Source organism: Rhopalosiphum padi, chromosome 3 (assembly GCF_020882245.1).
Source record: "Rhopalosiphum padi isolate XX-2018 chromosome 3, ASM2088224v1, whole genome shotgun sequence".
NCBI lineage: Eukaryota > Metazoa > Arthropoda > Insecta > Hemiptera > Aphididae > Rhopalosiphum > Rhopalosiphum padi.
Window position 1 is genome coordinate 66,245,825 of NC_083599.1, and position 27,822 is coordinate 66,273,646.

Sequence of the window (27,822 nt, forward strand, 5' to 3'; positions counted from 1 at the left end):
ATGATCTGTACAAGGTATAAACACAGCTAATGGATTTTTATTTTTGACATAAGCTTGAAGCCCTTTAAATTGACCAATCATGTTTGAGGCGTTGTCATAAGATTGACCCCTAATGTTCATAATGTCTAATTCACTTTTTTCAAGAAAGTCATCTAATACCTTGTACATAGATTGGCCTTGATGATCTTTAATGGGAAATAATCCTAAAGTCTTTCTTCCACACGTGTCAATGTGCAGTTACGTAGAATAATGGCCATTTGATCGACTTTTGTCAAATCTGGAGTTGAATCCATGATTATCGAAAAATATTTATATTTCTTTATTTCATTAATAATAAAAGTAGTTAAACTATTTTTCATTATTGTCATTAATTCATTACAAATGGATTTTGAAAGGTATGATGGGTTGCCTTTTCCTTGATTTCCATACTGTTCAATATGAGCCTTTAGGAAAGGATCATATTCTGAAATAAGTTCTAATAGGCCCAGATAATTTCCATCGTGTTGACTACTTTTCTTCCTTTTTTCGAAAAGCAAGGCCTCTAGACGATAAAAACGTAATGACAGATACAAGTCTCTTCAATACTTCAAACCAATAATTCGTTTCAGCAGAAATTTGACATAAATTTTTATTAACAGAGTTGTTGGTATTAGATCTTAATAACCACTTATTGGTATCATTTCTGTGTTGATGACTATTTTCATGTTCGCCAATCCGTTCAGATTTTTTCCATTTGTCAAAACCACCAGAAATAAAGGGATTCTCTCGATTGCTTCCATACAATTTACAAACTAAACAATATACAGATCCTTCACTAGGTGAATATAGAAGCCATTTCCTATTACATTTTTTGTCCATTGGGTAAGAATCGAGTAAACATTGCTAGTGTTAAGTGTCTGTTGAAGTTCTTATCTGAAAAAAGTCATAATAAATATTTATTGATAACTGACATCTAAACATTCTATTGCATTTCACCTTATTAAATAATTTTACACAAATTTAAAAAGGGACTGAAATGCTTTAATATAATACAGGTGAATTTAAGTTATTAGAATAAAAATAAGTGGATAAACAAAATAAAAAAATCTACAGTTATAATTCATAGTATCCACAAGATCCTTTAAAATTATAAATATGAAATACAAACATTTACTATTAAATACATATTTTATATGCATTCAGTGCCGTAGCAACTAAATATTGTACCCGGGGCGAAACTCCAAAATGCGCCCTTATATATTTTAATTTATTAAAAAACTCAAAACTGAATATTGTTTATAATTAATGCTATTTAAATAATGTTTTTTCCTTATAATTATGTGAGCGTTTGTAAATTTTATTAAAACCAATAACTTTTTAAAATATAAATGCACTTAAAAATAATAAGCTTAACATAATAACACTTATAAGTTATGTAAGTAAATATATAAATACATAATATTGCTTTTACTTATAACTAACATTTAAATTGCAATTTTTCTAGCTTTTTTCCCAGCAAAGTCTTCAATGAGTTCGTCTATATTCAAAGTATTTACCAATGTATGTTCAATGGATAAAATAGCCATATCGGATATTCGTTCTTGTCCCATTGTAGACCTTAAATAATTTTCATGAGCTTTAACTTACTGAATGACCTTTCACACGTCGCCATAGTTATTGGTAAAGTCAAGAATATGCGTAAAGCTGTTTCCACATTTGGATATTCAGCACGTAAAGAATATGTTGTAATTAATTGATGTAAGGTTAATGGTGTTGCAGCTCTTAAGTCAGGTAAAAGAGAAAATGCTTGACATTTAAAATCTTTTATTTCAGAGATAAAATCGGAAGAATTTAAATCGGTTTCATATTTTAAAGATAAGTCAGCTGCACATTTTTGTATATAGTCCATAGAGTGGTCCATTAGGCTACTACCATACAAAAATCCAAAATTTTCATTAATTTCAGACATATTTTCAAATCGATTGTATAATTCTGTAAGAATTCGATCATACACTTCAAAAATATCTTTTTTAAATTCATTCTGTTGAGATAAAGCTTGCAAATCGTCTTCAATTAACTCAAAATCTAATTTTTTCACTTCCCTCTTTCGTTTATCAGAAATATTTGCTTTAACACCGAGATCATTAAGAATAACTTTACCAAATTCAATTTTCTTATCAATTCCTTCATTTCGTATTGTTTGTATTGATAAAATTAAACCTTTAACCATTTTAGTTGCACTATCAATCGTTAAACTTTTCTTCTGTAAAGCTAAATTAACGCGATTAATTGTTGTCAATATTTCATTCAAGCTTGGTAAACCAATTCCCCAATTGTGTTGTCAGTTAAAAGATACGAAAGGTGGTAAAATGTATAATAGAGCGTTTAATCATAAATGGTACGATTTACATACTTGGCTTTGTGGAAGCCAATATAAACAGGCGTTGTTTACTTTTAAGTATGACTAAATCTGTTTGGACTACAACAGGTTATGGCGATTTAAAAAATTTATCACGTAGTATCAAACTTCATGAATTTGCCAAAGAACATATTCATTGTATGTTAGGATTAAAACATCTAGAAAATAATAGGGTAACTATAGCAGACGCTTTGACCGAACATGGTTATTTGTTTAAAAAAAAATATAATGAAAATGTACAGCTTAACCGACTTTTTATGGAACATCTAATTGATATTGTGTTATTTTTGGGTAGACAGGAACTGGCTTTTCGAGGTCATAACGAAAGTTCAAGTTCCTTGAATAAAGGAAATTTTAAAGAACTTTTTGATATGAATATTATTAGGTGTTCGTTGGAGATTCAAAACCATTATAAGGCAATAAAAAATATATTTTCAGGATTGTCAAATACAATACATAATGACTTAATAACATGTGTTTCCGATCACATAAATAATATGGTAAAAACTGAAATCAAAGAGTGTATGTTTTATTCTGTCCAAGTTGATGATACGACGGATATTTCGCAAAGAACACAATGTTCAATTATACTAAGATATATAACAAGTAAATCTGTATTGGTAGAAAGGTTTCTTGGTTTCTATAATGTTAGTGAGGATCGTACTGCCGAGGGTCTCTTCAACACGTTAAATTCTGTATTCTTAGAATTTGATATGGAAAAAAGTTAATTGGTCAGTGTTATGATGGCGCAAGTGTTATGGCTGGTCATGTAAATGGTTTACAAGCTAAAGTTAAAGAGGTTGCTCCTAATGCATTATTTACACACTGCTTAGCGCATCGTTTGAACTTAGTGTTACAACATGGCTGCAGTGCTAACACACAGTGTCGAATTTTTTTTGCAAACATGACTGGAATTCAGCTTTTTTTCATAATTCTACCTTGCGAACGAATGTTGTAGATGCTATTGTTGGTAAACGCATACCGCAGTTTGTTCAGACGAGATGGGCTTCTCGCTCAAAAATTTTGAACTTAGTTGTAGACAAGTGGGGCGAATTTAAAAAGGTTTTTGAACATATTATAAAAGATTCAAAATGCATCATCTGAATCGATTTGTGGTTCAATTGAGCATTTAAACAATTTAAAAAAAATTGACTTCTCTTTTTTAGCTCTAACATTTAACAGTATATTTTTACTCACAGATAATTTGTTTAATACACTTCAAAATAAGTCATTTGATATGGAATATTGTAAGCGACAAATAAATATAGTCTATGATCTCGTTAGTAATAAAAGAAATGAATCTGAGTTTTTAAAAGTATTTAACAATGCGATAGCGTTAACAAAACGCCCTAAGGCAACAAGAAATATGTCTAATCCTGAATTAAATTATAAAGTATTATATTATGAAATACTAGACAATATTTTACATCAGATAATCACGAGATTACAAAATACTGATAAATTGATATTTTTACAACTGGCCGATGTTTCAAAATTTAAATACTATTCTACAAATTTTCCTGTAAATGCATTTGAAAATCTGGGAGAATCTTATTCTGACATATTTGTTAATAATAACAAATTAAAAACAGAGTTAGAAGTATTATACAGTGATGAAAAATATCAAGATTTACATCATGTTTATGATTTAGTAAAAATATTTGAAAGCAGTGGATTAAAAGTAATTTTACCTGAAGTATGTAAACTATTTTCTTTAATATTAACTATACCATCAACCAGCGTATCAGTGGAAAGGAGTTTCTCCTGTCTAAAACGTATAAAAACATATTTGCGTAACAGTATTTCCCAAAATCGATTGAGTTCTCTTGCTATAATTTCAATTGAAAAGGAGTTAGTTGACCAACTTAAACATACTGGAGTGTTTTATGATTAAGTCATAAATATTTATGCGAGTAAAAAGAATAGAAGTATTGATTTACGATATAAATCATAAAATCATATTAGGTATAACTATAATATGTTAAATCATATATTTTGTAAATAATGTGTTATTCAATAAAATTCATATTGTGTATGTTTTATTATAAAAGGTTTATGTCAACCGTCAGGTTATTATTATTTTTTTTTTTTTACGTTTCATATTACACTTATATTTTGTTTATTAATTATTATGTAGATATTTATGTTTTAAATCAAATTACAACTAAAAGACTAGTCATCTAATATATTATATTGTTATTTGTTAATGATATTTAATGTGTGTAAAATACTGTAAATACCTATATGTATATAGTTAGGGAGGGGTGTATGGAAAAACCTCTACGTGGTACACCCTAGGCAACAGTAGTAATTTAATTTTTATAACTGGCTAATATTTTCACTCCATTTTGATAACCTATACCATTAGTAGATCGACTAAAAAGTGAATATTCAGTAACAAGAATAAGTAACCGTTGGCCATTTACAATTTTTTGTAGTCTGTTGAATATTGGAGCAATAAATTCACAAATAATTTATAAAACGAATACGAATGATATATTTACTAGAAGACAATTTCTTACAGACTTATGCAAAATATTAACAAAACCCCATTTGTTAAAACGTGCAACAATACTAGGTATATTCGACAGAAAATACAAAATATTACAGGATTTCAAGCAGCACCAAAGGAAAACACTCCTCAAGGAAAGCCACGATGTACATACTGTCCAATACGTAAAAATAGATTCACACAGCATCAATGTAGCCTTTGCTCCAAACCAATTTGCAAGGAACATACTGCATCAACTAACCTAATTTGCCTCATTTGTAATAATCCTCAAGATTCAGATGATTAATATTATTTCAATTTTTTGCATGTATACATAAATTTAGGGTTTTAATTTATCAGTACTTTTTTTTTCAAATTAAATATAAAAATGTAAAATGTAATGTAAGAATGTATACATTAAGTAAACCTATTTACTCATTTGTAATTCATTTTAATGATTAATATAATTAAAAGTTTTTGATATTAGTACATTATTAACTTGGGTTTTTTTTTAATGTATTTCAATAACAGCTTTAAAACACCTAAAGTGGTAAAATTAAAGTGGCACAAGTATCTCATATATATTGTCTTTTGTAAATAATGCAATAAATATAAATTGTATAAAAAGGAATTTGTGTTTTGATAAAATTAAATAAACTAATTGAGTGTTAGAAAAAATCTAACACGCGAGCAATTGCGTAAAAGACAACGCGCGAGTGATCATGGGTTAAAGAATAGGTACATTAACATATTTTGTTCCTATGTAAGAGTAATAGTGTATTTACTATTGAATATTTTTCCGCCTCATGTAAAATTACATATCAAAACCGCCACTGTAAATAGGTAAAAAAAAAACTCTGGGTTTAAAGATTATATAGTGACGAGGTCGTAGTCGTACAATGAACTTTAAATAAAAACAGTCGAACACGTTTCGAAAATACTGTCAATTCTCAGAACTATTATTAATTTGAGTTATTTACATATTATATATTAAACTATGAAATCTGCTTATCTGTAAATAAGAAAAGGTTATTATTGATTAATGTATTAAATAGGTAAAAAAAAAAAAGAAACCTGGTTTTGAAGAATGTAATAATGAGGGTGAGGTCGTATAATGAACTTCAGACTAATTGTGACCGGGGAGAGAACACGTATATAAGGAAGCATTTTGATATAACATTTTCAGTCTACTTCAACAAGTCTACAGCGATTCCATGTTTTTATACAAAAAGTTTTCTATTTTTTATTAAATTGAAATACTTTTCAAAAAATAAAATAATGTCGGTCAATTCATTTGGGAGTGATGATGAAGAATCCTTTGCTGTAAGCGATGTAAGTATAAAAAAATATATATCTATATATTTTTTTATATTGTAATAGAATCAAATATTAAGCCATAGTTGGTAAAGATAAATATAACGTAACTATTACATTTTTGAATGTTAAAATTATTAAACATTTAATTAAAACTTTGTATAAACTAAAAAACATTAACTAATCGCTTAAATATTGTTATAGGTGGATATGATAGAAACGCAAGACAGAAAAACAGGAACAAAACCGGGTAGTCAAAAGAGGGTCTGCGAGAAAAAAAAACAATGCAAAAAAAAATCGAAAAAAGTGAGTGATTTTACATAACCCATCAGGTGAACAAAATTATAATTAAATTATTCTTTTAAAGAATGTTTCTTATCGAGAAAAAATTGGAAAAATGATGAAAGATCAGAAAATTGTACTCGAAATTACAAATTCAATGAGCATTCGGCAAGACGACGGGATTTTGATTGTAAAGGCACCTGCTGACGAAATATCTACTGACTATTGGACGTTGTCACATTATAAAACGAAAAACATTGAGCATGTTGATTCTAAGGACAGGTGATATAAAATATTATTTTACTATCGCGCTTCGATTATAACTAAATAACTATAGTATACATTAATACTATAGTTATTTATTTTTTAAGTAAGATATTATTGTAAAAATAATTTTTGTATGAATATTTTTTACAGATGGAAACATGCTGAATGTTCGACGAAGCTTGCAATAACCGATCAGGTAAAGGACCAAACAATATCGAGTGAGCTGGACGAATTGGTTTAAACACTTTTCGACCGCTTCATGAAAGATTCGAAGAAAAAATTACACGTATTTGATATGTATTATAAATAAACTATGTTTATAATAGTAAAAAGAAAATCGTTTAATAAATAATAAAACTTTGATTACAATATATTATGTCTATTTTATTTAAATTAAAAAATATATTACATTCATAGGTTAAAATCAAAAAAATAATATAAAAATTATTATTAATAGTTAATATATAACTATATAAGCAGTATTAATAAATAATGATATATTTTTTTCGATAGCGAAATATTTCGAAAAAAAATCATAATTCATAAATATATATATATTTTTTTTTATTACAATATTATTAAATCCTGCAAAATCATGTTTGATAATGAATTAAAATGAAATTGTAATAGCTCGTACATGAATGAAATATCATCACTTTGTATATTGCTATAGCTGAAATCATAATTTTGAATATATTGGTTTGTAAACTCGTTTCGTTGACAAGACAATGGTAACCCGTTTACGTCAGCCTTGATTAACGCGTAAGCTGTATCGAATGTTTTTTGGTATGATTCCAACTTTTTCTGTTTTTCAACTATATACAAGTCTATACAATGTTGTAATTGTTTTAAACGATGAAGATCAACATGAGATAATGTTATGTAATTATCATTAGAATATAAAACAATAGTTGATAGACATAAATATATATATATACTTCTGTAGATGTGGGATTGCTCGGGCGTCGGTGCGATAAGCAAAATCAAAATCAAAATGTTGTATGAACTCAACTTTCAAAAAGCTTTAAGGGAAACCAAACCAGCCAGGTAGGCGATCCGCCTATGTCAGATCGCAGACAATGTCGGCGCACGGGTGAAAATCATATGTATTGAATATTGAGTGTACAACGATACGACAATTTATCGTATTTGTATTTGAAATAAAAACAATCGTGCGAAGTAAAAGTTTTTAAAAGGTAAAAATCAGTTTACACGAAAATAAACCTACCAGGTAGGCAATCCGACTTCGTCGGATCGCAAACCACGTGGGCACAATCAGTGAAATAAGAACTTTTCTCTAACCCCCGTTTCGATTCCCTTGGAAGTCGATAGTAGAGTGTCGATTTGTTCGTAAGAAAGTCAAAGTACTTTTAGTGATCAGCAATCAACGGTGAAAATCAGTTTATGTATAATAAAGCCTATGTAGGCAATCTGATCGCGACCATTACAGCATAATATACCTAATGGGTATTTAAAAATGAAATATTAAATACTAACATCAGCCAATACACTCGTTAATATTATATATTATTATTAAATATAATACACGTGATTAAATTTGCAATGTAATTTATTTAATTATTTAATGTTTATTACATAATTGGTGTAACAATAATTTGTGTACAGATAAGGAGAGTATGAGTTTTACACATATAATATACTTATAACATATCATGTTTGTAACGTTTAAGTCCACCAGAACAATGTACAATTATTATGATAAAAAAAAAAATATAAGTTATGTTTAAAATTATTTTACTATTATTGTAATTAATAATGTATTTGATTCTTTTTTTTTTAATTATTTTAATTATATTTTATACCTACTCACATTTTTTTTTATATTATATACACAAACACACACATACACACGCACAAATATATTTATACGATTTCCTACTTATATATTGTGGACGTATATTAAATTATATGTATATAGTTAAACCTATGAATATCGTTAAAAGTAACGTGTTTTTAAATATTTTATTATTATGTATATATCGTACATTTTATCAGTTTTGTTATAATACTATATATATATATTTGTCCTCAATATTTTCAATATATTATAAGGTGTTTGCTATAGTGCAGCTTTTGGTTTTATCTGCAACAGACTTAACTATGACGTACAAAAAACGAAATATGTGTGATATATAATAAAGTCGTAGGAAATTTACCGACGAATAAACCTTCCGATATATCAGTACACCGCTATCGACAGATCATTGGACTCTCGACGACGGCAATAAGTACACGCGTAAAATAAAATCGTACGTAAAACTAATATAATGAGGTTATTTATTATTAAGTCATAATAATTCAATGATCTATGACGGAAAAAAAAAATGTCGAAATTTTAAAATATAAAATCGCGTAAAAAAAAAATCGAAAAAAAGTGCAATAAATGTGGGCGGTCGTGTTAATCAAAGCGCCGCCGGAAATATCGCCGGAGCGGGATTCGTTCTCGTTACACCTGCCTAATCCTTTATCCTGTCCTAACGCCTAAACCTATAGACTACAGTTCGAGTTGAAAACCGGCGTCGAATCTTGAGCACTTGAGCCGTTTCCGAGTCGCGACGAAACGGGCGTCTAGCACCGTTTTACCCACGAAATCCGTACGATTCGACTCTAAAGGTGTTTTTTTATTTCTTCGCCCACGACGTCCGTCGAGATATCGTAATTTTTTTAATCACATTTAGCGTAATATATTATATATTATATTATATTATTATATATCTAAACAATTAATGCCCACATCATGAAATTATATAACATATATCGTGTTAAGTTTTAGGTAGGTATTTAACGATATAGTATATAACAATAATAATGACGATAAAACATGATTTATTATTCGAAAAAATAACTCAAAGGCCGTGAAATCGTATTCAGGAGATCGGTCAACGCGATCGCGACCCGGAGAAAACAAACGCGTAAAAAGAGAGCACACCGAAGACGCGAAAAACACGTCGAGAACGGCTACTCAAAAGTCGAAATTTTCGGAAAAAAAAAAAAATGATAGGTATTAAAAAATCGCGGGAGCACGATACCGGACGGCCGGGATAAAAACCGCCGCGCGGAAAACGGCTTCAACAGTCGCGAAGCCGTCGTCGATAACGGCGGAAGGGCGATAAGAATTGTAATTTTCCGATTGGCTCTCTGCTAAAGAACCGGCAGCGCTCAAGAGAACAACGAACGAACTCGTTCACGTTTTATTATATTAGACTAGCTTCGGGTGTGCCTCGCTCTGAGTGAAACTCGCTGTAAGTGAATACCCTAGGACGGATGGAAGAGCTTGAAAGTGGAAAGTTTTCAAAAAAGGAAGATCTACCACTGATTGTTAGTACTGCGAGTCGTCTATCGGGATGAATGATGATAAGGCGGTTGTTGTCGGGAATTGATAAGACGTTCGTGGCGTCGATAATAATATTATTTATAAAATTATTATTATATATGCCTCGATTCCCGGCTTGTGGAAGCCGCCTTCGAGATCCTAGGGTTGTAGAAGCCGCCTCCGGCGCCTTCGAGGGAGTCGAGTGAAAATTGTTTCAAGGGAAATTCGGTTGGAAATGGTAGTCGGGTGTCTAGAAATCAGTCACATATATAGTTTGTCTCGAGGCTTGCCCGGTTCTTTTTTGAATGTATAAAAAATAAATAAGTACGAAAATGGTTACTAAGTGTCTAGCTATCAGTCCTCATTCGATGCAAATCGATACCTGTGCTAGGCAATCCGCGTACGGCGGATTGTTATACCTCCTGACGTCGAAAGTCTGATGTCGTATAGTAGGTGAAAAAGTTTAAGTCGAACGAAGTGTTAACGTCTTATCTACGTCCTATTTACTGCGTCGAATTGCAGACTATGTGGGCGTAAATTATAAAATCTGAATTTTTTATTTGCTAAAAATTGAATATATTTTAATTGTTACCAATCGGGTGTCTAGAAATCGATCACATTATATATAGTTTGCCTCGAGGCTTGCCCGGTTCTTTTTTGAATGTATAAAAAATAAATATGTACGAAAAATGGTAATCGAGTGTCTAGCTATCAGTCCTCATTCGATGCAAATCGATACCTGGGTGGGCAATCCGCCTACGGCGGATTGTTATACCTCCTGACGTAGAAAGTCTGATGTCGTATAGTAGGGGAAAAAGTTTAAAGGTCCATTCCCACTGCTCCGGGACGTGTCCGGGCCGGGTTCGTGCCGGAATCCGTCCGGGTGCAAGAAAACAATTATCTATTGAGTTTTAAATACGACCGTTCTCACTTACCCGGGACGGGTCCGGGCCGGGCGTCCGTGCCAGATCCGGGCTCGAAAATTATCGTTTGAGACGATTCTCTTTCCGGGTTCCCGAACCGGATCGGACATGCCCTGACCAGTGTGAACAATGAACCGTGCCGGGAACGTGTGGTCTCAGTGAATTAATTTATTACTTCGTCACTGTCGTCGGTACTATCGACAAAATTATTTTTTATTTATTATTTTAAAAAACGGATTCTGAAAAATTAATTGAATTAGTGCGAGAACATCAAGGATTATATGACTTGAGCCGTCCCAAGTATAGTGATGCAAATTGGAAAGACCTAAGATGGAAAGAGATTGGCCAAGTTCTTAATCAATCTGGTAAGTTGATTAAGTTGATAATTAAGTAATCTAGAAATTTTAAATGCCCTCAAATAATATTTTTAAATTACAATATATATAACTAAAATTGTTATACTTGGTTATTAACATGTAGCAATAATATAATATATTAAGAGCCTTGTATTAAATTTTGAAGCTTTTTTACCAAACAAATACAATTTTATGGTCATTAATAGAAAAAATTTCAAATTTCAAATGTCTATAAATTACTTAAAAATATTTTGAAAATCCCAATATAAACATTTAGTGAAAATTGCATATGTATCTACAGTAATTAGTGTTAGAGTTACACCAATATCCAAAATCGATTTTCTCAAAAACCTATTTTGCGTAAAATTTTTTAAAAATGATTAAAATTTTTTTAAATGCACGAGTATAACAATTGTGTGTTAAAAGCTAAGAATTGGAAATTAAATACAAGGTTGTCTAGAGACGCCTGTAGGGGACAGGTGGTACAAATACTACAAATACACCACCTGAAAAAATTATTTAATACCTATAAATATATAAATATAATATATTCAAACAAATAAAAAACAAATTTAAATATTTAATTATAATGATAATTTGTATTGACAAATTGTAGGTATCACAAAATATTTTTGCTTAATGCTTATACCTAGATCATACTAAATACAAAATTAATTTTAAATTAACATAATACTTGTGTGGAAGCTTAAAACTTATACAACGTCATCTTGCCATGAAACTGATTCAGCTGTAGAATTGAAAAATTCTTTGAAAAGTTCTCTCACCTGAAAGGCTGGTTGACTTGCATTTCCACCATGTGTTGGAATATTTTGTAATGTGCGATCTACTGTTGGATTGTTATTTTCTTCTCTAATGTATGTTATCATGCCTTCATTTATTTAATGAAATTATGCAAAATACAAGTAGCTAAAATTATATTGTCAGCATTTTCAGGTTTTGCCTGAATTCTTCGGTTGAATATTCTAAACTTTTGTGTCAAAATCCCAAATGTATTTTCAACAACTCTCCTTCCTCTACAATGACGATAGTTATTTAGTCTTTTTGAACTATCATCGAGTTGTTTTCCAGGGTAGGGTCTCATTAAATATGTTTTTAAAGGGAATGCCTCGTCTCCTAAAATTACAAATGGTGCCACATTTTCAGTTCCTGGAAGTTCAGTATCTGAAGGTACATTTAGTTGTTTACTAGCTAAGCTTTTTCCTAGTCTTGAGTTCATTAGAATACCTCCATCACTATTTCTACCATACGCGCCAACATCTACCACAATAAAATTATAATGAGCATCGACGAGAGCCATGAGTACCACTGAAAAGGTCTTTTTGTAGTTAAAATATAGTGTCCCACTATTTGGTGGTGCTTGAATTACTACATGCTTACCGTCCAATGATCCAATACAGTTTAGAAAGTTCCAACATTTCCAAAATTCATCCGCGATTTCTCTCCATTTTTGGCTGGATGGTATTGGCATTACTTCAGGCATTAAACTGTTTTTATTAGGAATTTGCTTTTGGCTCTGAGTCTTTTGAGTTCGATAAGATTTTCGGAGGTTTCATTTTTTTTGAAATTTGTTAGTGCTTTATTTTTATTGGATATTGCTTCTTTTATTTTTTCATTCCACCAGGGTACTCTGGGTTTGTTTGTTTGATTGGTTGAGCCTATTGTCATGTTTGCACTGTCATTTATGAGGTTTGTGAAGGTTAGGGTTGTCTCTTCTATATCAATGATGTTGTGATTAACAATCTTATTGGTTTCTTCTTCTAGTAGGTCGGTATATAAGTTCCAATTTGGAAATTTTGGAATTTTTAAATTTCATCTATGTTTATTTGAATGATTAATGTTAACTTGCCTATGTGATATTTTAATTTTGATTGGAATGTGGTCGCTGCTATATATTTCTGGTAAAACTTCCCATTCGAGTCTCTGTGTGATTGATGGTGAGCTTAGAGAAAGATCTATGCAAGAAAAGTTGCCATTTCCAAAATTAATGTGAGTGGGAGTGGAGTCATTTAAAAGTACTAGATCTTCGTTTTGTATGAGTTTTTCTATAGTTTTTCCTCTAGAATTGGTGGAGTTTGAGCCCCAAATTATATTATGTGAGTTGAAGTCACCTACTAGTATAAAGGGCTTAGGGAGTTGGCGTATAATGTTTTCTAGATCCGGTGAAGAAAAATCCGTTTGATTTGGCAGGTAAATGTTGCATATAGAGAATTTTTCGTTGAGTTCTATGGATATAGCTATTGTTTCGAAATTACTATTTATTTTTATTTTTTTGAAAGGGATGTTGATTTTGTGTATATTGTGACTCCTCCGCTGGCTCTGTCCGATAATATTCTATTTTTACTGAATCCTTCGAAATTTTTGAGGTGAGCTGTGAAATTGTCTTTGAAATTTGTTTCTTGTAGGCATATGATTTGGGGGTCGTGGTTTTGGGTGATGAGTTTAAGCTCTTCTTGTTTCTTGAAGAAGCCATTAAGGTTCCATTGAATTATTTTTATTCATTCTCAAAAGTATTCTTTTTTTTTTTTAATGGATCTTTTGGATTGTTTTTTGCTGGCTTTTTGTGGTGATTGTGAGTTGTGTGAATGAATAAGAATGTATCAGTAAGTTTCGGATTCAGCTTCGGAAGCTTCCATGGAGGCTTCATTGTCCATTGCTTTAAAGAGCTTGTTTGTTATCCGGGTTATATTGTTTTTAGTTTTAACAGTTAAAAGTGAAGGTTTGATTTTTTCGAGTAAATCCAATATGCGGTTGCCTGTTGTTTCATATTCATGGATTGTGTCTAGAGGGTGGTCAAGAGTGGCAATAGTTTCTACTATGTGTTTAAATTGAGAGAAGTTTAAACTAGTATGATTGTGTTCACTGAAAATTTGACTGATGGAATCAAGGTGTGTGTCGAGTTCCTCTGAAAAGCGTTTGCGCGTGTTTGAGCGAGAGCGGTTTTCTGGCTTGTTCGTTATTTCTGGTTAAGTGAAAGGAGATGCTTGATTCGTTGGTGTGATGTTAGATGTAGTAGTTTGATCGATCGTTTTAATTTTTTTGTGGTGATGTCTTGGGTCTAAGAGGTTTGACTCTTGTGGAGTTGGAAGTAGTGATCTGGTAGGGGCTGATGAGGTTGTTGTTGGAGGAGCATGTCGTTTGAGAGCTGATGATAATATTGTTAAATTATGATTATATTGTACAATAACAGAATGTGTGTAATACTAGCTGTAATATTATTTTATTATAATATAATAAATTGATTTCTAAATAAGAAAAAATAACTGCTTTAAATTGTTATTATTATTTTAATTGTAAATTAATTTAGATATTTCATTTTTTTTTTGCACAAATTCAAAGATTTATATATCTTATAATAATAAAAATGAATTATGTAGAAATAATCGATATGAAACAATAATAAATGTTATGTTTCAATTAAGTTTCAGCAAGTATTTTGTAATATCGCAAATGTTGCAATGTTCTATATCTGAAATGTAACAATTACTTTAATGTGTGGTTCGATATGTCTCTGAAACATAACCATTGAAAGTTGTCTGAAAGACTTTGTTCAAGATATAATATTATTATTATCTATCGCGTTATTCCGAGACTAAGTTCGACGACCTTTGTATAGATTAAGCTCGGCAAGTTCAACAGTCGTCCCCTCCTCTCTTGCCTATAAGACAACCGTGGACATCCACCTACGCACAGTACGTACTGTTCTTCCGCGACCGTCGTACGAGACGTCGCCTTTGTCGCGTGTGCGGCGTTTTTCATTGTGGGCCATTTTGTGCCATTTTTGTGTCATTCGGTATCGTTGACGTAGTTTTATTAAAAAACATTTGCGGACCGTTTCTTTAATTATACCTCTTTTTTATATCCTGTCGTGCGGGATATCGCCACTGTTGTGCGTGGTGCGTGGGCGCATTTATTCGTGTTTTGGCCGTGTGAGCCGTTGATGCTTGATACCGCGTATTAATGCTTATTTATTAATTGCAAGATCGCTGCATCGTCTAAGGTATTATTATTGTGTCGTTGTGCGGGACGTCGTCATTAATTTTCGTCTCGTCCCTTGCTCCATTACGAGTACGTGAAGTACGTAATAAAAATATCCCGCAAATTAGTGTGTCAATGACCTGGCGCCTGTCACCTAAAATAGAGTGATATCGGATCCAGTAATTAAACGCAGCAAGTCTGGTGGTCACACTGCGAGGGTATCAGCCGTCGGCGCAGATTAGCAGCTTATTGGTATCGTTACTTTGTTTATATACTATCCGTGATAACAGTGATATCGATCACGTTCATTATTATTATTTATTATTGATTGTCAATTCTATTATTTTTCTATTTATTTTATTTGGGCGCCCGTATTTTTATTATAAATTGTGTCTGTGTATTTTATATGACGAGTGTTACAATATATTTTTATAGCACGACGGTGCACATAAATTAATAGTTTATTTGTTATAATATTGGTCACCCACTCCATGTAAGATAGCTTATTATATAATCTGGGTTTTTATTAGCTTGCCATCCTAGGCTAACCGCCTTACGTAGGAGCCTGGTGGTACAGACTTCATTGAAATTTTATGAAAAAGCGGACATTGGGAGTAATCAGAAATGTGTCAAATACTTATCAGTTAAATTCTGATATGCAATTGCAACACTGCAAGTATTGCAGTGTTTATATATCTGATACTAAACTGAAATATTGATGGCTATCAGGGAAGTATTTACTTTATTAGAGAAAATATATTGGAATTTGAGAAAATATCATCGACAGATATAATGTGTGTTTGGTCTGCTAGAAAAGAAATGTCGGTACAAAATTACAAACCTAGGCTTTTAATAGATACAAATTGCATTAAAGCTCATTACATAAATATGCCATCAACAGTATCTGAAATAGATATTTTAAAAACTTTAATACAAACAAATTCAAACAGTGCTTTAGCAAAACACAGGTATACAATTAAATTAAATTTAGTTCTAGAACAAAATTGTTATACATTTTGGCAATATACAATATGTATAGAAATGTATTATAATAAATAACAATACATCAAAAGAAATTTTACCTAGAGTATTTGAAAAATGTAATTTTTCAAAATACATATTTTATTTTTATAAGAGTATTATAATATATATTTTTTAAATTTAAATTTATTAATATTTGTATAGCATTGGTAGAAGAATGTTAGTTGATGATTTCATGGGCGTAGCTAGGATTTCAATCAGGGGGGGGCAGTGATGTAGCCAACTTTAAATCATTAAAAGTCAATTTTTTTTTAAAGTATTTATTTATAATATATTATTCATTAATCATTATTTTTAAATTATAACAATGACAATCGTCTAGAGTCTTCGCAAAATCTGCTGAGAATTTTCTGTTGCATCTCTTCCTTTTTTTCATCTAGCAGCTTTCTATGCACACTTAGTATGTATAGACCTGAAATAATTTACATTGTATATGATTAATATTAATATAATTATTAATTAGCATTGATATAAAAAAACTATTTTGATTTACCATTCAGACGGTTTTCCGTCATCGTTGAACGCAACCAAGTCTTTACCCTTCTTAACGTACTGAATGACCTCTCAATAGTGCTAGTTGTACATGGCTGAGCTAAAGAAATATGCAAGGCTTGTTTTATTTTAGGAAAGAAAATATCTGTTTCTTCTACTACTTCACTCATTTCCATGTCTGATAGTTTGCTTTTAGCCAGTTTTTTCTCCTTCCGGATGTTGTACCATAATTCTGCTTCACTTTCCAAGTCTTTAATTTGGTAATAATTGGCAAAATCATTTATTTTAAGTTTAAATTCTTTGGTGTTCATATCTAACATATTTGAAGGGTGTAATAATAAAAGTGAAAAAGCAGGTATGTTTTCATCAGAAAATCTCCGTTCCAATGAGGATATTAATGAATCCAAGTATGGAATTAGTAATGATCTCTTCCAGAATTCAGCCGAATTTAACGCTGGAGGATTCGAACGATGTTGTTGTTGTTTAACAATCCTAGGAAGATTAATTTCTGCTCCTATATTCTCAGCTGTTATGTTTGCAGCAGTTAATAATTCTTGAATTTCTGTGTCAGCGTGTTCGCGGTGATCTTTCACTATGACTACTATTTTTTTTATAAAATTTGAGCATTTCAGCAAATCCAGATTTTTTGATTGTAAAGCATTCACAACAGGCTCTAATAATTTAGAGTATTTTGCTATGAGGATAACACTCATTATAAAAATACTTTTATTTGCTACAGCATACAATTGAAAAGCAACTTTTCTTGTTGCAGTGTTCCTATCTTTTGACAATTTATCTAAAGCATGTACAATTATCTCAAAATTTTCTTTGAAAATTGAAATACTTCTATATTTTTGAGACCATCGTGTCTCACAGAATGCTGGTATGTTCGGGATACATTTTCTACGTAAAACAGATTCGCGAAAAAAGTTTATGATATCCTTTACCGTTGAAATTGTGTTACGTATTTCTGGAACACAATTTAAATCATTGACCACCAAGTTTAATTTATGACTTGCACAGTGAAAAAATAGAGCATGTGGATATTTTTCTCGTAAAATTGTTTGCACTCCATTGATTTTCCCTGCCATAGTTGCGCAACCATCATAGCCTTGTCCAACAAGCTTCGTTCCATCGAGACCTTCGTTTTGAATAAAATGATCTATTGCACTAGCTATGTTAACAGCATCCATGGCATGTAGTTCAATGAAGCCCAAAAATTCTTCTCTGATAGCCCTTTTCTCATCATCAAATATCTAATCCCAATAGACAATTGCTCTGTTCCTGAGATATCAGCGGTCTCGTCTGCCATTATACTGAAAGCTATAGCCTTTTTAACATCATTAATAATACAATCTTTGATTACTGTTCCACTTATATTGATGATTTCATTCTGAATTTGCGGAGATGTGTAGATGGCATTTCGCTTGCCCTTTTCGATATGGTTTTGGAGATACTGATCACCAGCTTCAATTCGCATTTGAATTAAGTCATAGAAAACTCCTACATCAAAAAATTATCAAAAATAAATAATTTAAATAATCCAATATTTTATAAATTTAATGATTTTATTCAATTACCTTCATTTTGACCTTTTCCTCTAAAGGGTAGATCATGGGTTCCGCAAAATAGTATATTTGAAATTATGGACGAAATAATTTTTCGATTTTGTTGTAGTACTTTTTGGTGTCCGGATACCATCATAATATTTATAGGTACTTCTTCCATAAAACTTTTAGCTGCTTCGGTTGCTCCTTCTCTAAAAATAATATTAAATGTAAACGTTATATATTATATTACGCGAACACAGAACAGCACGTACTGCTGTCTGCTGCACTTGATTGTTGACACTATCGCTGTTGATATTAATGTATAAAGCACATAACGATTAGCGTTTAACTCATAATTCAAATAATCTTTAGATAGACTAATAAAATATAAAACGATTACACGTGTAGATATCACTCGGTCCCACTAAACTATTTTTAGACTTCATGTACTTATATCATATTTAATATTTCAATTTTAACGTAAAACTTACACGTGTGATATAAGAAATACAATTTAGTTTGTAGTGCAGGGGGGGGGGGGGCACTTGCCCACCCCTGCCCCATATTCGCTACGCCCATGGATGATTTGAATAGCGCTATTGACAATAATGATGTCAAATTAGAAAAATATATTACAAATTGTATTTTAAACAAATCAGTTCAGTCAGTGGTTTTACTTCAGCTATATTCTTACACAGAAAATGTAAACGAAATAAAATCTTGTTGTAGAAATACATACAATTCATTATTAGTTTGTGATATTGAGAAAGTTTATTTTAAATCTAAAATAAATAGAAGTAATTGGAATGAAGAAAGAAAATATAGAATAACTGAAAGTCGGTGCTATTCCATTTATACTTATAGAGGCATATTAATAAATTCTTTGAAATTTTAAAACCACACAATTTTAATAATTTTTTTAATACATTAAATTATACTTTAGGTACTGATTGGAAAAAGAAAGCAACAAATTATTTCAATTCTAAAAAAATAAGTAATGATTATACATGGAGAATATGAAGAAGGAAATGCGCGCAATGCATATATATCAAAAACTGGGGCAATAGTAGAAGAAACTGGTATTATTGTTTCAAATTCAAACTCATGGTTGTCTTACTCACCTGATGGTGTAATAATGGATAACCATGTACCTAAAAAAATATTGGAAATTAAATTTCCATATTTAGGTATTTTGTAACTAAAATGCCATAACCATTTTTATATTTTAATTAAATATACATTTTAATTTAACTTAGGAAAAGAAAAATCTATTGATGACATTATTAAAACATGTAAATTTATTAAAATCGAACAAGATGTTGTTAAATTAAAATGCAAACATCAATATTATGCACAAGTACAATTTGGAATGGCACTTTTAAATTTAGAATCTTGTGACTTTGTTATATATGCAAGTAGTAGTATGTATTTGTATGTTCTGAGCACTTTCAATAAACCTATTATCTGTGTCTCCACATTAAACTACCAAGTGCTGATAATCTTGCGAAAATAGGTATTAAGGGAATTGCACCACCTGTCTGACCCGGTGCTAAAATCAGTCTTTTACCTCTATAATTTTTCTTAACCTTTCTTTTTTTTATCGCAGCTCGTATCCCATTTTTTATTTTATTAACACGTCCCCGTTTACGTTTACAGCCCAAACCTATTTTTCTTTTAGCTTTCATTGTGTTAGCTACTTCGTACGCTACAATTTTCTCTTTTCTAGGTGTATCTTTTGCTTTAAATCTTTCCCAAGCACGGAGTTCTAACACCTTATCAGCGTTATGTCTATCTTCTAAACTTTTGCTAGTTGCATACACAATATCGTGATCACGACATGCAGTATCCAATGGGTTTATTCCTTTATCGCCACGATCTAACCTCTTTTTTAATTTCGTACCAGGTCCACAATACTGATATTTTGGAACATGGGTTTCAAACGGGAGACTATTTATAAAGAAATTTACGAAACCTTTGCCAGTCTTATCTGATTCCCACTTACGTGTTGAACGCATCATCTGTAACTGATTATAATTTAAAAATTCTAGAGTATTTATAAGAAAATGGATTTGATTGTAGAGAAAGATAAATTAGATATTTTAAACGTAGATGCTCAAATAATAAAGAAACCATCAAGACACGGACCATTATTACCTGATACTATGACGCGGCCCCGCGCAAACACCGTTTGAATTCGAACGGCATTTGCGTGAATAGCCTCGCCGGAAGCCCTCTCTCAACCACAAGTTGACGACGGACGACGCCGACGCGCGACGATCCGCGTCGGAGCGTCGGACCCGCCGCGACCGTGAACCGGCCCTAGACAAACCAGTCATCTCCACCGCACTGTACGCGATACACCAACTTTTTCGCCGTACCGTGCCCACCGTCCATTAACACCTTTCTGTGTTTTTCTCACATTTGTTTTTTTTACTACTCTATTTGTATTATTTTTTTTCTGCCTACAAATAAAGCCCCGTCGTACCCCAAAGACTTGTGTTGCTTTATTTTATTCATTTTCCCCCGTGCTCCTCCCGTGTGCCGTTCAACCACCATCTGACGCGACCTCACCATCACACAGTGACAACCGTAGGTACGCGTCAAATTGGCTCCCCGAACTGGAATCACCGGTAAGTGAAATATATTATTCTTACCACTAACTACCACCACCAACCCCCCATTTTGCGACTCCCAAAACGTTTCCCGACACCACACGACAAAAACGTGGTTTGCGAGCTATAACGGAAAAACCGGCGTTACGTAACATAACCATAAAAAACGTAACGATAGCCGAGCCGCCTGATTTACGGACGCACCGACTTCACCGCGCGCGACACCGCAAACACACGGAGAATAGGATTGGTAGGACCGCTAGAGCGCGATAAGGTATACACTCCGCCGCCAGCAGCACCACCCGCCCAGCGTCACCACAAAACCGGACCGCCGCCGCCGCCGCCGTCCCGAACCAAAATAGTCGACAGGAATACGCACACACGCGCAGCCGCGACACCACAATCCGGAAACCGGTTATTGTGATCACCCCGCACACACAAAACCAACGGTCAACGACCCACTGACCTACATACGTACGCAAATAGATTTGCCGATAACACGGATCGGAAGAACGCGATACCCGCTTCTAACGATATCACCGACACTTGTATATTTTCCTTGAACATAACACCGGACAAACTACCGGACGTCATGGCAGGAAAATATATGAATGAGTTGACCGCTGCGGAGCTACGGTACGAATGTGGCCAACGCGGGCTAACGGAAGGAGGCGCGAAAGACGCACTCGAAATCCGTTTAGCTCAATACTTTGCGGGTATGGGTATACAGGCAAATTCCGTCCGGTTTCAGCCCACGAATACCACTGGGCCAACCGGACTCGACTCGGACGTAAGCCAGGCATACGACGCCGGGCAACCCGAGCCGAGCACGGGCGGCCGTATACCCACCCAAGAGCCGTTGGATACGTCACGCCCCACACACACACTACCCCCATCCCCATATACCACACAAAATGCCACGGACCTCGTACAGGCAGTCCAGGGTATAACACAAGAGGTGCGGCAGTCGGCGGAAAGCGCGCCACACAGGCACAGCTTGGAAGCCCGACTAGCCATGCTCGAAGACTGCATGGCCCGCTTCAGCGAAGACCAACGCCGGATAGCGGAGACAATGCGTCGCCTAGAGATGGGTATGTCGCGCCCGACACCGGATCCACAACCGGAGGTCTCCGCACCGACCCGCCCTCAACGCGCAATGTCATCGGGGCAACACCGGAACATACCGGAGTCGCCGCCGACCGATAACGCGCACAACCACACACACATACACGCAGCGAACAGCACGGAATACGGTGCGAGGGGTCCCGCGGCACGCGATTCACCGGCCGTGGGCGACCACCGCGCAGACCGCTCCGTGCACTTCGATAACGCGTCGTACACACCCCACACCACCGCCCACCCGCAAACCTATATGACACAATCATCACTGATACCGTATGACGATGTACGCACAGTGAGATACTCACTGCCGGAGTTCCACGGAACGACACCCGAGGACCCGGTACGGTTTATACATAAGGTCGAAGCGACCTTATATAGAACGCATATAGATAGGACGGGCTGGACAAACATTATCGAACCTCAGCTAAAGGGTGCAGCCAGTACCTGGTGGAACACCGTCAGGATACTGGACTACACCTGGGACGAATTCCGTGCGGACTTTTTACAAAAGTTCAACAACATGGACATTCAGTCCCGGCTGCAGACGGAGATAGTGTCCGTCCGACAATCACCAACACAGTCGCTTACGGAGTTTTTCACAACAAAAAACCAACTCGCGCGCCGCATCAACAACGGGCAAGTCCCGGTGCTAGCTGAACCACAGCTAGTACATACGATAGTCGGATTAACGCACAGTGAGTACCGTACGCATATACGACTGCAACGCCCCAACACATTTGCGGACCTCCGACAAATCGCGGCGATTATGGACACACTAGATCACCCGCCCACACAAGCGTTAACGAAACCGGAACGCGACAAAGGCGGACAGTCACTAGGGACGTGATATCGAAAGAAAAGTATCGATACTTTTACTTGGTATCGAATCGAATGAAAATACTCATATGAGTAAAATATCGAAATAAAAGGACCGATATGAGTAAGTATCGAAGAAAAAGTATCGAATCGATTTAAAATACTGATATGGGTAAAATACCTAAGAAAAAAGGACCGAAATGACTTTACGAGACTATATTGTATCGAATAAAACCTTTTTTTTACGCTTAAGCCCCATTTACACGGTGACAGTTAATGTTTCAATGTTAAAGTACTGTCACCGTGTAAATGGGGCTTTAACCTTTAATTGCATTCTTTTTTTCAATTTAAGAAAGAATTCAAAATCTTGGTTTATTTTAGAATATGACATTTTTCTAACATTTAACTAAAAGTAGTTATGATTTATGAAGAGCATTATTGTCAAGGCTATATAACTATATAAAAAAGCAATTTTTTTACAAGACTGGTGTTTAAACACATCTCTGATTATACCCCGTCATAAAAAAAACTCATTTAATATACAAGAAAATCATATTTACTATAAGTAGGTATCGTAGTTATATTATTATATAGTAGGTATTGAAAAAAATATAAAATACAAATACAAAACAACAAAATACAAATTACAAATTATATTATATTATTATTATTAAAAAATTATAATAACTCAAAAGTCAAAACCATTGGTCTTCAGGTAAATCTGCTAACAGTAATATTTTCTCTAAACGAAAACCTGTTAGACGATTTCTTGTTTTAGTCATAACTCCTCCAGCTTTGGAAAACAGTCTTTCGCTTGGAACCGACGTTGCAACCATAGTAAAAGATATCCTTGACTGTTTGTATAACATAGGGAAAACAGTTTTCATATCTTCCCATAGCTCTAGAGGATTGGACTTCAGTGGAGATACGGGGTTTGAAAGATACAAAGATAATTCATCATTTGCAAATGAAGATGATTTTTTCTTTTTTTGGCCGTGAGCTAACATTTTATGGTGAGCCCAAAAATCATAACTTTCTTCATTTTCTAAAGAAGTTGTCACCTCCCCTTCCGATTCACTGGATGATATATCTGGCTTAGATAGTCTTCTAAGTTCTGCCATCGCACTTGAACAAGCGACTGGATCGCTAAAATGAAGATTTTTAAATCTTGGATCCAAAATCGTGGCAATGGCGATCGGTTTAACTTGCTCAATCAGTCCAAATCTACGAACTATTTCTGCATGCAACACATCCTTTATATCAGACAACACATCAAATTTTGGCTGGATTTGGGCCAGTTGTTTTAATAGGCAGCTAATCATGGGAATCACTTTTGAAATGGTTATGTAATTTTCCCCAGAGGATTCTTTTGTGACAAACTCCAATGGTTGTAGTAACTCAAGCAGTTGTCGAAGGATATTCATTTCTATGGCAGTTGGCATACTAGGCGCAGTTATATCGTTTAGTAGAATTGGGCTTAGAAAAGACACCATTTCTAAAAATCTTCGAATCATGAAAAAAACCGAATTCCATCGTGTTGCAACGTCTAAAATTAATTTTTTGAATTTTCCTTCAGGAACTCCAGCTTCAGCCTGTTTTTTTCTCAATTGGTCGCTGTTTATGACACTATTTTTCACCCATTTTACAATTTCTCTAACTTTTGTTATGATAGGTTTTATATTTTGTTGACCAACTGTATGCGTTGCTACTAAATTAATGGTATGAGCAAAACATGGGGTATGTCTGCTCTTACCAAATGTTTTACTAACGGCAGCAACTACATTTGCACCATTATCCGTTACAACAGTAACAATTTTACTGTTATCAATTTGCCAGTCTGAAAGAATTTTTTGAATAATGTCACTTAAATATTGTGCAGTGTGTCTTTCTTTCAGTTCTGCAACCGCCAAACAATGTGATTTGAGAGAAACATCTTTAAGGTAGTGTACTGTCACACCAAGGAAACTTTTTTCATTCATTGTCTCAGTCCACGCATCAAAAGTTATAGTGACATGTGGTGCTGCCAACAAACAACTTTTCAATATTCCCTTTGTGACCTCATATTTATTATCCAGAGTGTTTTTCAACGTTGTAACTGAAGGAATCTTATAAGATGGCGCCAATTCTTTAATTAATCTTTTAAACCCTTCTCCTTCTACAACCGCAAAAGGCCGATAATCTTTACAAATGAAGTAAAGTAAACACATAGTAATCTTCCTGTGGTTGAAACCACCCTCTGAAACACAAAAAAGACAATTTTGTTATTACTTATTTATAACATTAACATATACTCAGTGGTGGATTTACGGTGGGGGGGTCCAGGGGGTCTGGCCCAGAAATTTTAATACACTATACACAGGGTTTGACCCAGTAGGTGTATTATAATTATACATTTCAGGTATAAGTTGATTGATTATCTATATTAAATATTATTATTGTTTAGCATTTGAGACAATTTTTTTAGTTGTTTTCATAAAAATAAAAATAATATTTAAATACTAGTAAATTAGTAAATCTGAATATCAGTACAAATTAAAAATAATATGATATTAAGTAATTATACCTGCGTATGAGCTGATTCGGTTGAACGCATCAATAATAGGTCGTTTTAAAACCACTGATTTTTCGGTAAACACATTTGGATCATCTACACATTCCTAAAATAAAATCATTTATTAAAATTAATGCATTATTATCATATAAACATTTAATATTATTAATTATTACCTCTGTCTCTGATTCGGTATCTTGTACAACGGTTTTGGAAAGGACAACATGACTAGTTTCAGTAGTTTGTTTGCTGAAATAATAAATTATATGAATTACAATAATACCTATTAGCTATATTATCATATATATATATAATATAATATATTACATTTATATATATATATATAATATAATATATTACATTTATATATTTAGGACCGTATTCATATTTGATGCTTAAGAATAAATCTGTGGCTTGGTGCAAGAAAGGCCAATGTCACATTTTGAAAAAAATGAGATTATTCATCATAAATCATAATATTAATATCATTAAAATCTGCTTATGTTACTTGTGTTAAAAGGGCCAATATCTCTTATGCTGTATGACCAAATTAGATTTGACATTGGCCTTTTTGACAATAATTGATAAAATAATAATCAATTTATTATGGGCCTATGTCGACATTGGCCACATATTATCTATAGCCACGACATTGGCCATTTCGAAATCAATTAATAAAGTTTATAAATATAGGAGTTACTAACATTATGACCAATTGAATATTATTATGAGGTTTTCATAAAAAAGTTAAGTTATTTAATTATTAAAAATTGTTTATTTTAAATTTTAGTTTTTGGCCAATGTCAAACCAAAGTAATTTTTTTATTTTTTATTTATACTTAAAAACAAAATAAGTGTCATACAATGAAATAAAAACAAACGTAATTAAGTAACAGAATTTTTAGAGTTTAAACATAAAATTTAAGAATTTTATGTAAATTTTAAAAATTGGCCAATTTAATATTTTAAATTCCTGAACATTGTCAAAATATGACATTGGCCCTTCTTGCACCAAGCCACAGATTAATATTGCTTAAGTTAATTTTGATAATTTGAAAAACTCATTTGAGTCAGCAAGTTTAAGCAATAATTTATTATTCTTAAGCATCAGCTATATGAATAGTCATATATGTTGGTATTATAATTTATAATAACTTAGATTTCACTGCTCAGGCAGATTACAAATTTACAGTACTATTATTTTGAAAATAACTTACCTATGAGTCGAAACAGGATTAGTTATAGGAGTTGAAGCTAATTTCAACTGTTTAGCAGTAGTTTTTGTCGTTGAACTCGTTCCTGGTTCCAATATATTAGAATGTTTTTTTAAATGTTTGGCCAAATTGGATGTGTTGCCACAATATTTTATATTTTGAGAGCAAATTTTGCATTGTGCGATAGATTTGTCAACTTTTTTAAAATACATCCAGCATTTGCTCTTTGGAGGCGACATTTTAAATATGTAATTGTTGTAGTAAGAAGTAGTAGATCGAGATATCCGAGTTGTCGCACTGGCTCTAGTCGATCGAATGTGGTCAGCGGAATACCGAATGCAGTCATGACTCTCATGAGGACACTCAAACTTTGACCGGCAAGACCCGTTATTGTTGTCGTATAGAGTATTCGAGTATTTCCCCGAATTCATAGTAGATAATATTTAAAAATAGATGATATATCGGTAAACGAACCCTTTATGGCTTTATCGTTCTGATTAGGAGACAACTTACTAACTACTAAGAACTAACGTCTATAAGAATTGTTTGATAACATTCGACCACGGACTAAAATAATATAATGTATATCATACGACATAGACCGTGTTGAACTGATATGAATTTTGGTGGTAAATAAAAGATTCGATACCATTACTTTTTTATCGATATGAGTAAAGTATCGAAACCGTGGTATCGATACAAAAAGTACTTGTATCGAAAGAAAAGTATCGATACTTTACTGGTATCGGTAGTATCGCAACGTCCCTAACAGTCACGCGCACCGCGCCCACCACACACACCGCGAACACGGGACGGTACGGCCGGAAGGCCGCTACCGCGCGACCCGTGCCGGTACTGTGGAGGGCCGCACTGGAACAGTGACTGCCCCGCGAACGCGCCGGCTTCGGGAAACGCCAGGTGAGTCGGCGGACAGTTGTCCGCACCGCCGCCTCTAACACACACACACACACACAAACACACGCCATCAACACCAGCCCTCGGCATTATCGACGGGGATATAACCATCGAACGCGCATCGACACGCTCGGCGTTTTCACATATA

The 27,822-nt window shown here is 33.3% G+C and overlaps 6 protein-coding genes across 6 annotated transcripts; 2 read left to right on the forward strand and 4 right to left on the reverse strand.

The window, feature by feature from the left end:
* Positions 1 to 1,463: 1,463 nt before the first annotated feature.
* On the reverse strand, positions 1,464 to 2,209 carry LOC132925433 (uncharacterized). Its single transcript, XM_060989831.1, has 2 exons — positions 1,644 to 2,209; positions 1,464 to 1,596 (listed from the first exon to the last, which is right to left on the reverse strand). The coding sequence occupies exons 1-2, from the start codon at positions 2,207 to 2,209 to the stop codon at positions 1,464 to 1,466; spliced, it is 699 nt and encodes a 232-aa protein (XP_060845814.1).
* A 230-nt stretch (positions 2,210 to 2,439) lies between these two features.
* LOC132925434 (zinc finger MYM-type protein 1-like) lies at positions 2,440 to 3,126 on the forward strand. Its single transcript, XM_060989832.1, has one exon. It carries the CDS (start codon positions 2,440 to 2,442, stop codon positions 3,124 to 3,126), a length of 687 nt encoding a protein of 228 aa, XP_060845815.1.
* Positions 3,127 to 3,155: 29 nt separating this feature from the next.
* Positions 3,156 to 4,292, forward strand: LOC132925435 (uncharacterized). Its single transcript, XM_060989833.1, has 2 exons — positions 3,156 to 3,237; positions 3,598 to 4,292. Exons 1-2 carry the CDS (start codon positions 3,156 to 3,158, stop codon positions 4,290 to 4,292), a joined length of 777 nt encoding a protein of 258 aa, XP_060845816.1.
* Positions 4,293 to 12,260: 7,968 nt separating this feature from the next.
* LOC132925436 (uncharacterized) lies at positions 12,261 to 12,866 on the reverse strand. The gene has a single exon (XM_060989834.1). It carries the CDS (start codon positions 12,864 to 12,866, stop codon positions 12,261 to 12,263), a length of 606 nt encoding a protein of 201 aa, XP_060845817.1.
* A 3,835-nt stretch (positions 12,867 to 16,701) lies between these two features.
* Positions 16,702 to 19,591, reverse strand: LOC132925437 (zinc finger MYM-type protein 1-like). The gene is made up of 5 exons (XM_060989835.1): positions 19,566 to 19,591; positions 18,475 to 18,653; positions 18,261 to 18,397; positions 16,896 to 18,150; positions 16,702 to 16,814 (listed from the first exon to the last, which is right to left on the reverse strand). Exons 1-5 carry the CDS (start codon positions 19,589 to 19,591, stop codon positions 16,702 to 16,704), a joined length of 1,710 nt encoding a protein of 569 aa, XP_060845818.1.
* Positions 19,592 to 23,689: 4,098 nt separating this feature from the next.
* LOC132925438 (E3 SUMO-protein ligase ZBED1-like) lies at positions 23,690 to 27,190 on the reverse strand. The gene is made up of 4 exons (XM_060989836.1): positions 26,763 to 27,190; positions 25,722 to 25,794; positions 25,558 to 25,651; positions 23,690 to 25,230 (listed from the first exon to the last, which is right to left on the reverse strand). The coding sequence occupies exons 1-4, from the start codon at positions 27,188 to 27,190 to the stop codon at positions 23,690 to 23,692; spliced, it is 2,136 nt and encodes a 711-aa protein (XP_060845819.1).
* Positions 27,191 to 27,822: the final 632 nt, after the last annotated feature.

Bases quoted from the DNA above. Each gene is read 5' to 3' on its own strand.
- LOC132925437 (XM_060989835.1), bottom strand. From the start codon at position 19,591: ATGGTTATCCATTATTACACCATCAG. The intron at 18,654-19,565 runs GTGAGTAAGACA...TATTATTTTTAG, and splicing joins ATCCATTATTACACCATCAG to AGAAGGAGCAACCGAAGCAG. The intron at 18,398-18,474 runs GTAATTGAATAA...TTTTTGATGTAG, and splicing joins AGGAAAAGGTCAAAATGAAG to GAGTTTTCTATGACTTAATT.
- LOC132925438 (XM_060989836.1), bottom strand. From the start codon at position 27,190: ATGAATTCGGGGAAATACTCGAATACTCTATACGACAACAATAACGGG. The intron at 25,795-26,762 runs GTAAGTTATTTT...TTATTATTTCAG, and splicing joins AATCCTGTTTCGACTCATAG to CAAACAAACTACTGAAACTA. The intron at 25,652-25,721 runs GTAATAATTAAT...ATTTTATTTTAG, and splicing joins ATACCGAATCAGAGACAGAG to GAATGTGTAGATGATCCAAA.
- LOC132925434 (XM_060989832.1), top strand. From the start codon at position 2,440: ATGACTAAATCTGTTTGGACTACAACAGGTTATGGCGATTTAAAAAAT.
- LOC132925433 (XM_060989831.1), bottom strand. From the start codon at position 2,209: ATGGTTAAAGGTTTAATTTTATCAATACAAACAATACGAAATGAAGGA. The intron at 1,597-1,643 runs GTGTGAAAGGTC...AAATTATTTAAG, and splicing joins TTACCAATAACTATGGCGAC to GTCTACAATGGGACAAGAAC.
- LOC132925436 (XM_060989834.1), bottom strand. From the start codon at position 12,866: ATGCCTGAAGTAATGCCAATACCATCCAGCCAAAAATGGAGAGAAATC.
- LOC132925435 (XM_060989833.1), top strand. From the start codon at position 3,156: ATGGCTGGTCATGTAAATGGTTTACAAGCTAAAGTTAAAGAGGTTGCT. The intron at 3,238-3,597 runs GTTTGAACTTAG...TTTTACTCACAG, and splicing joins TACACACTGCTTAGCGCATC to ATAATTTGTTTAATACACTT.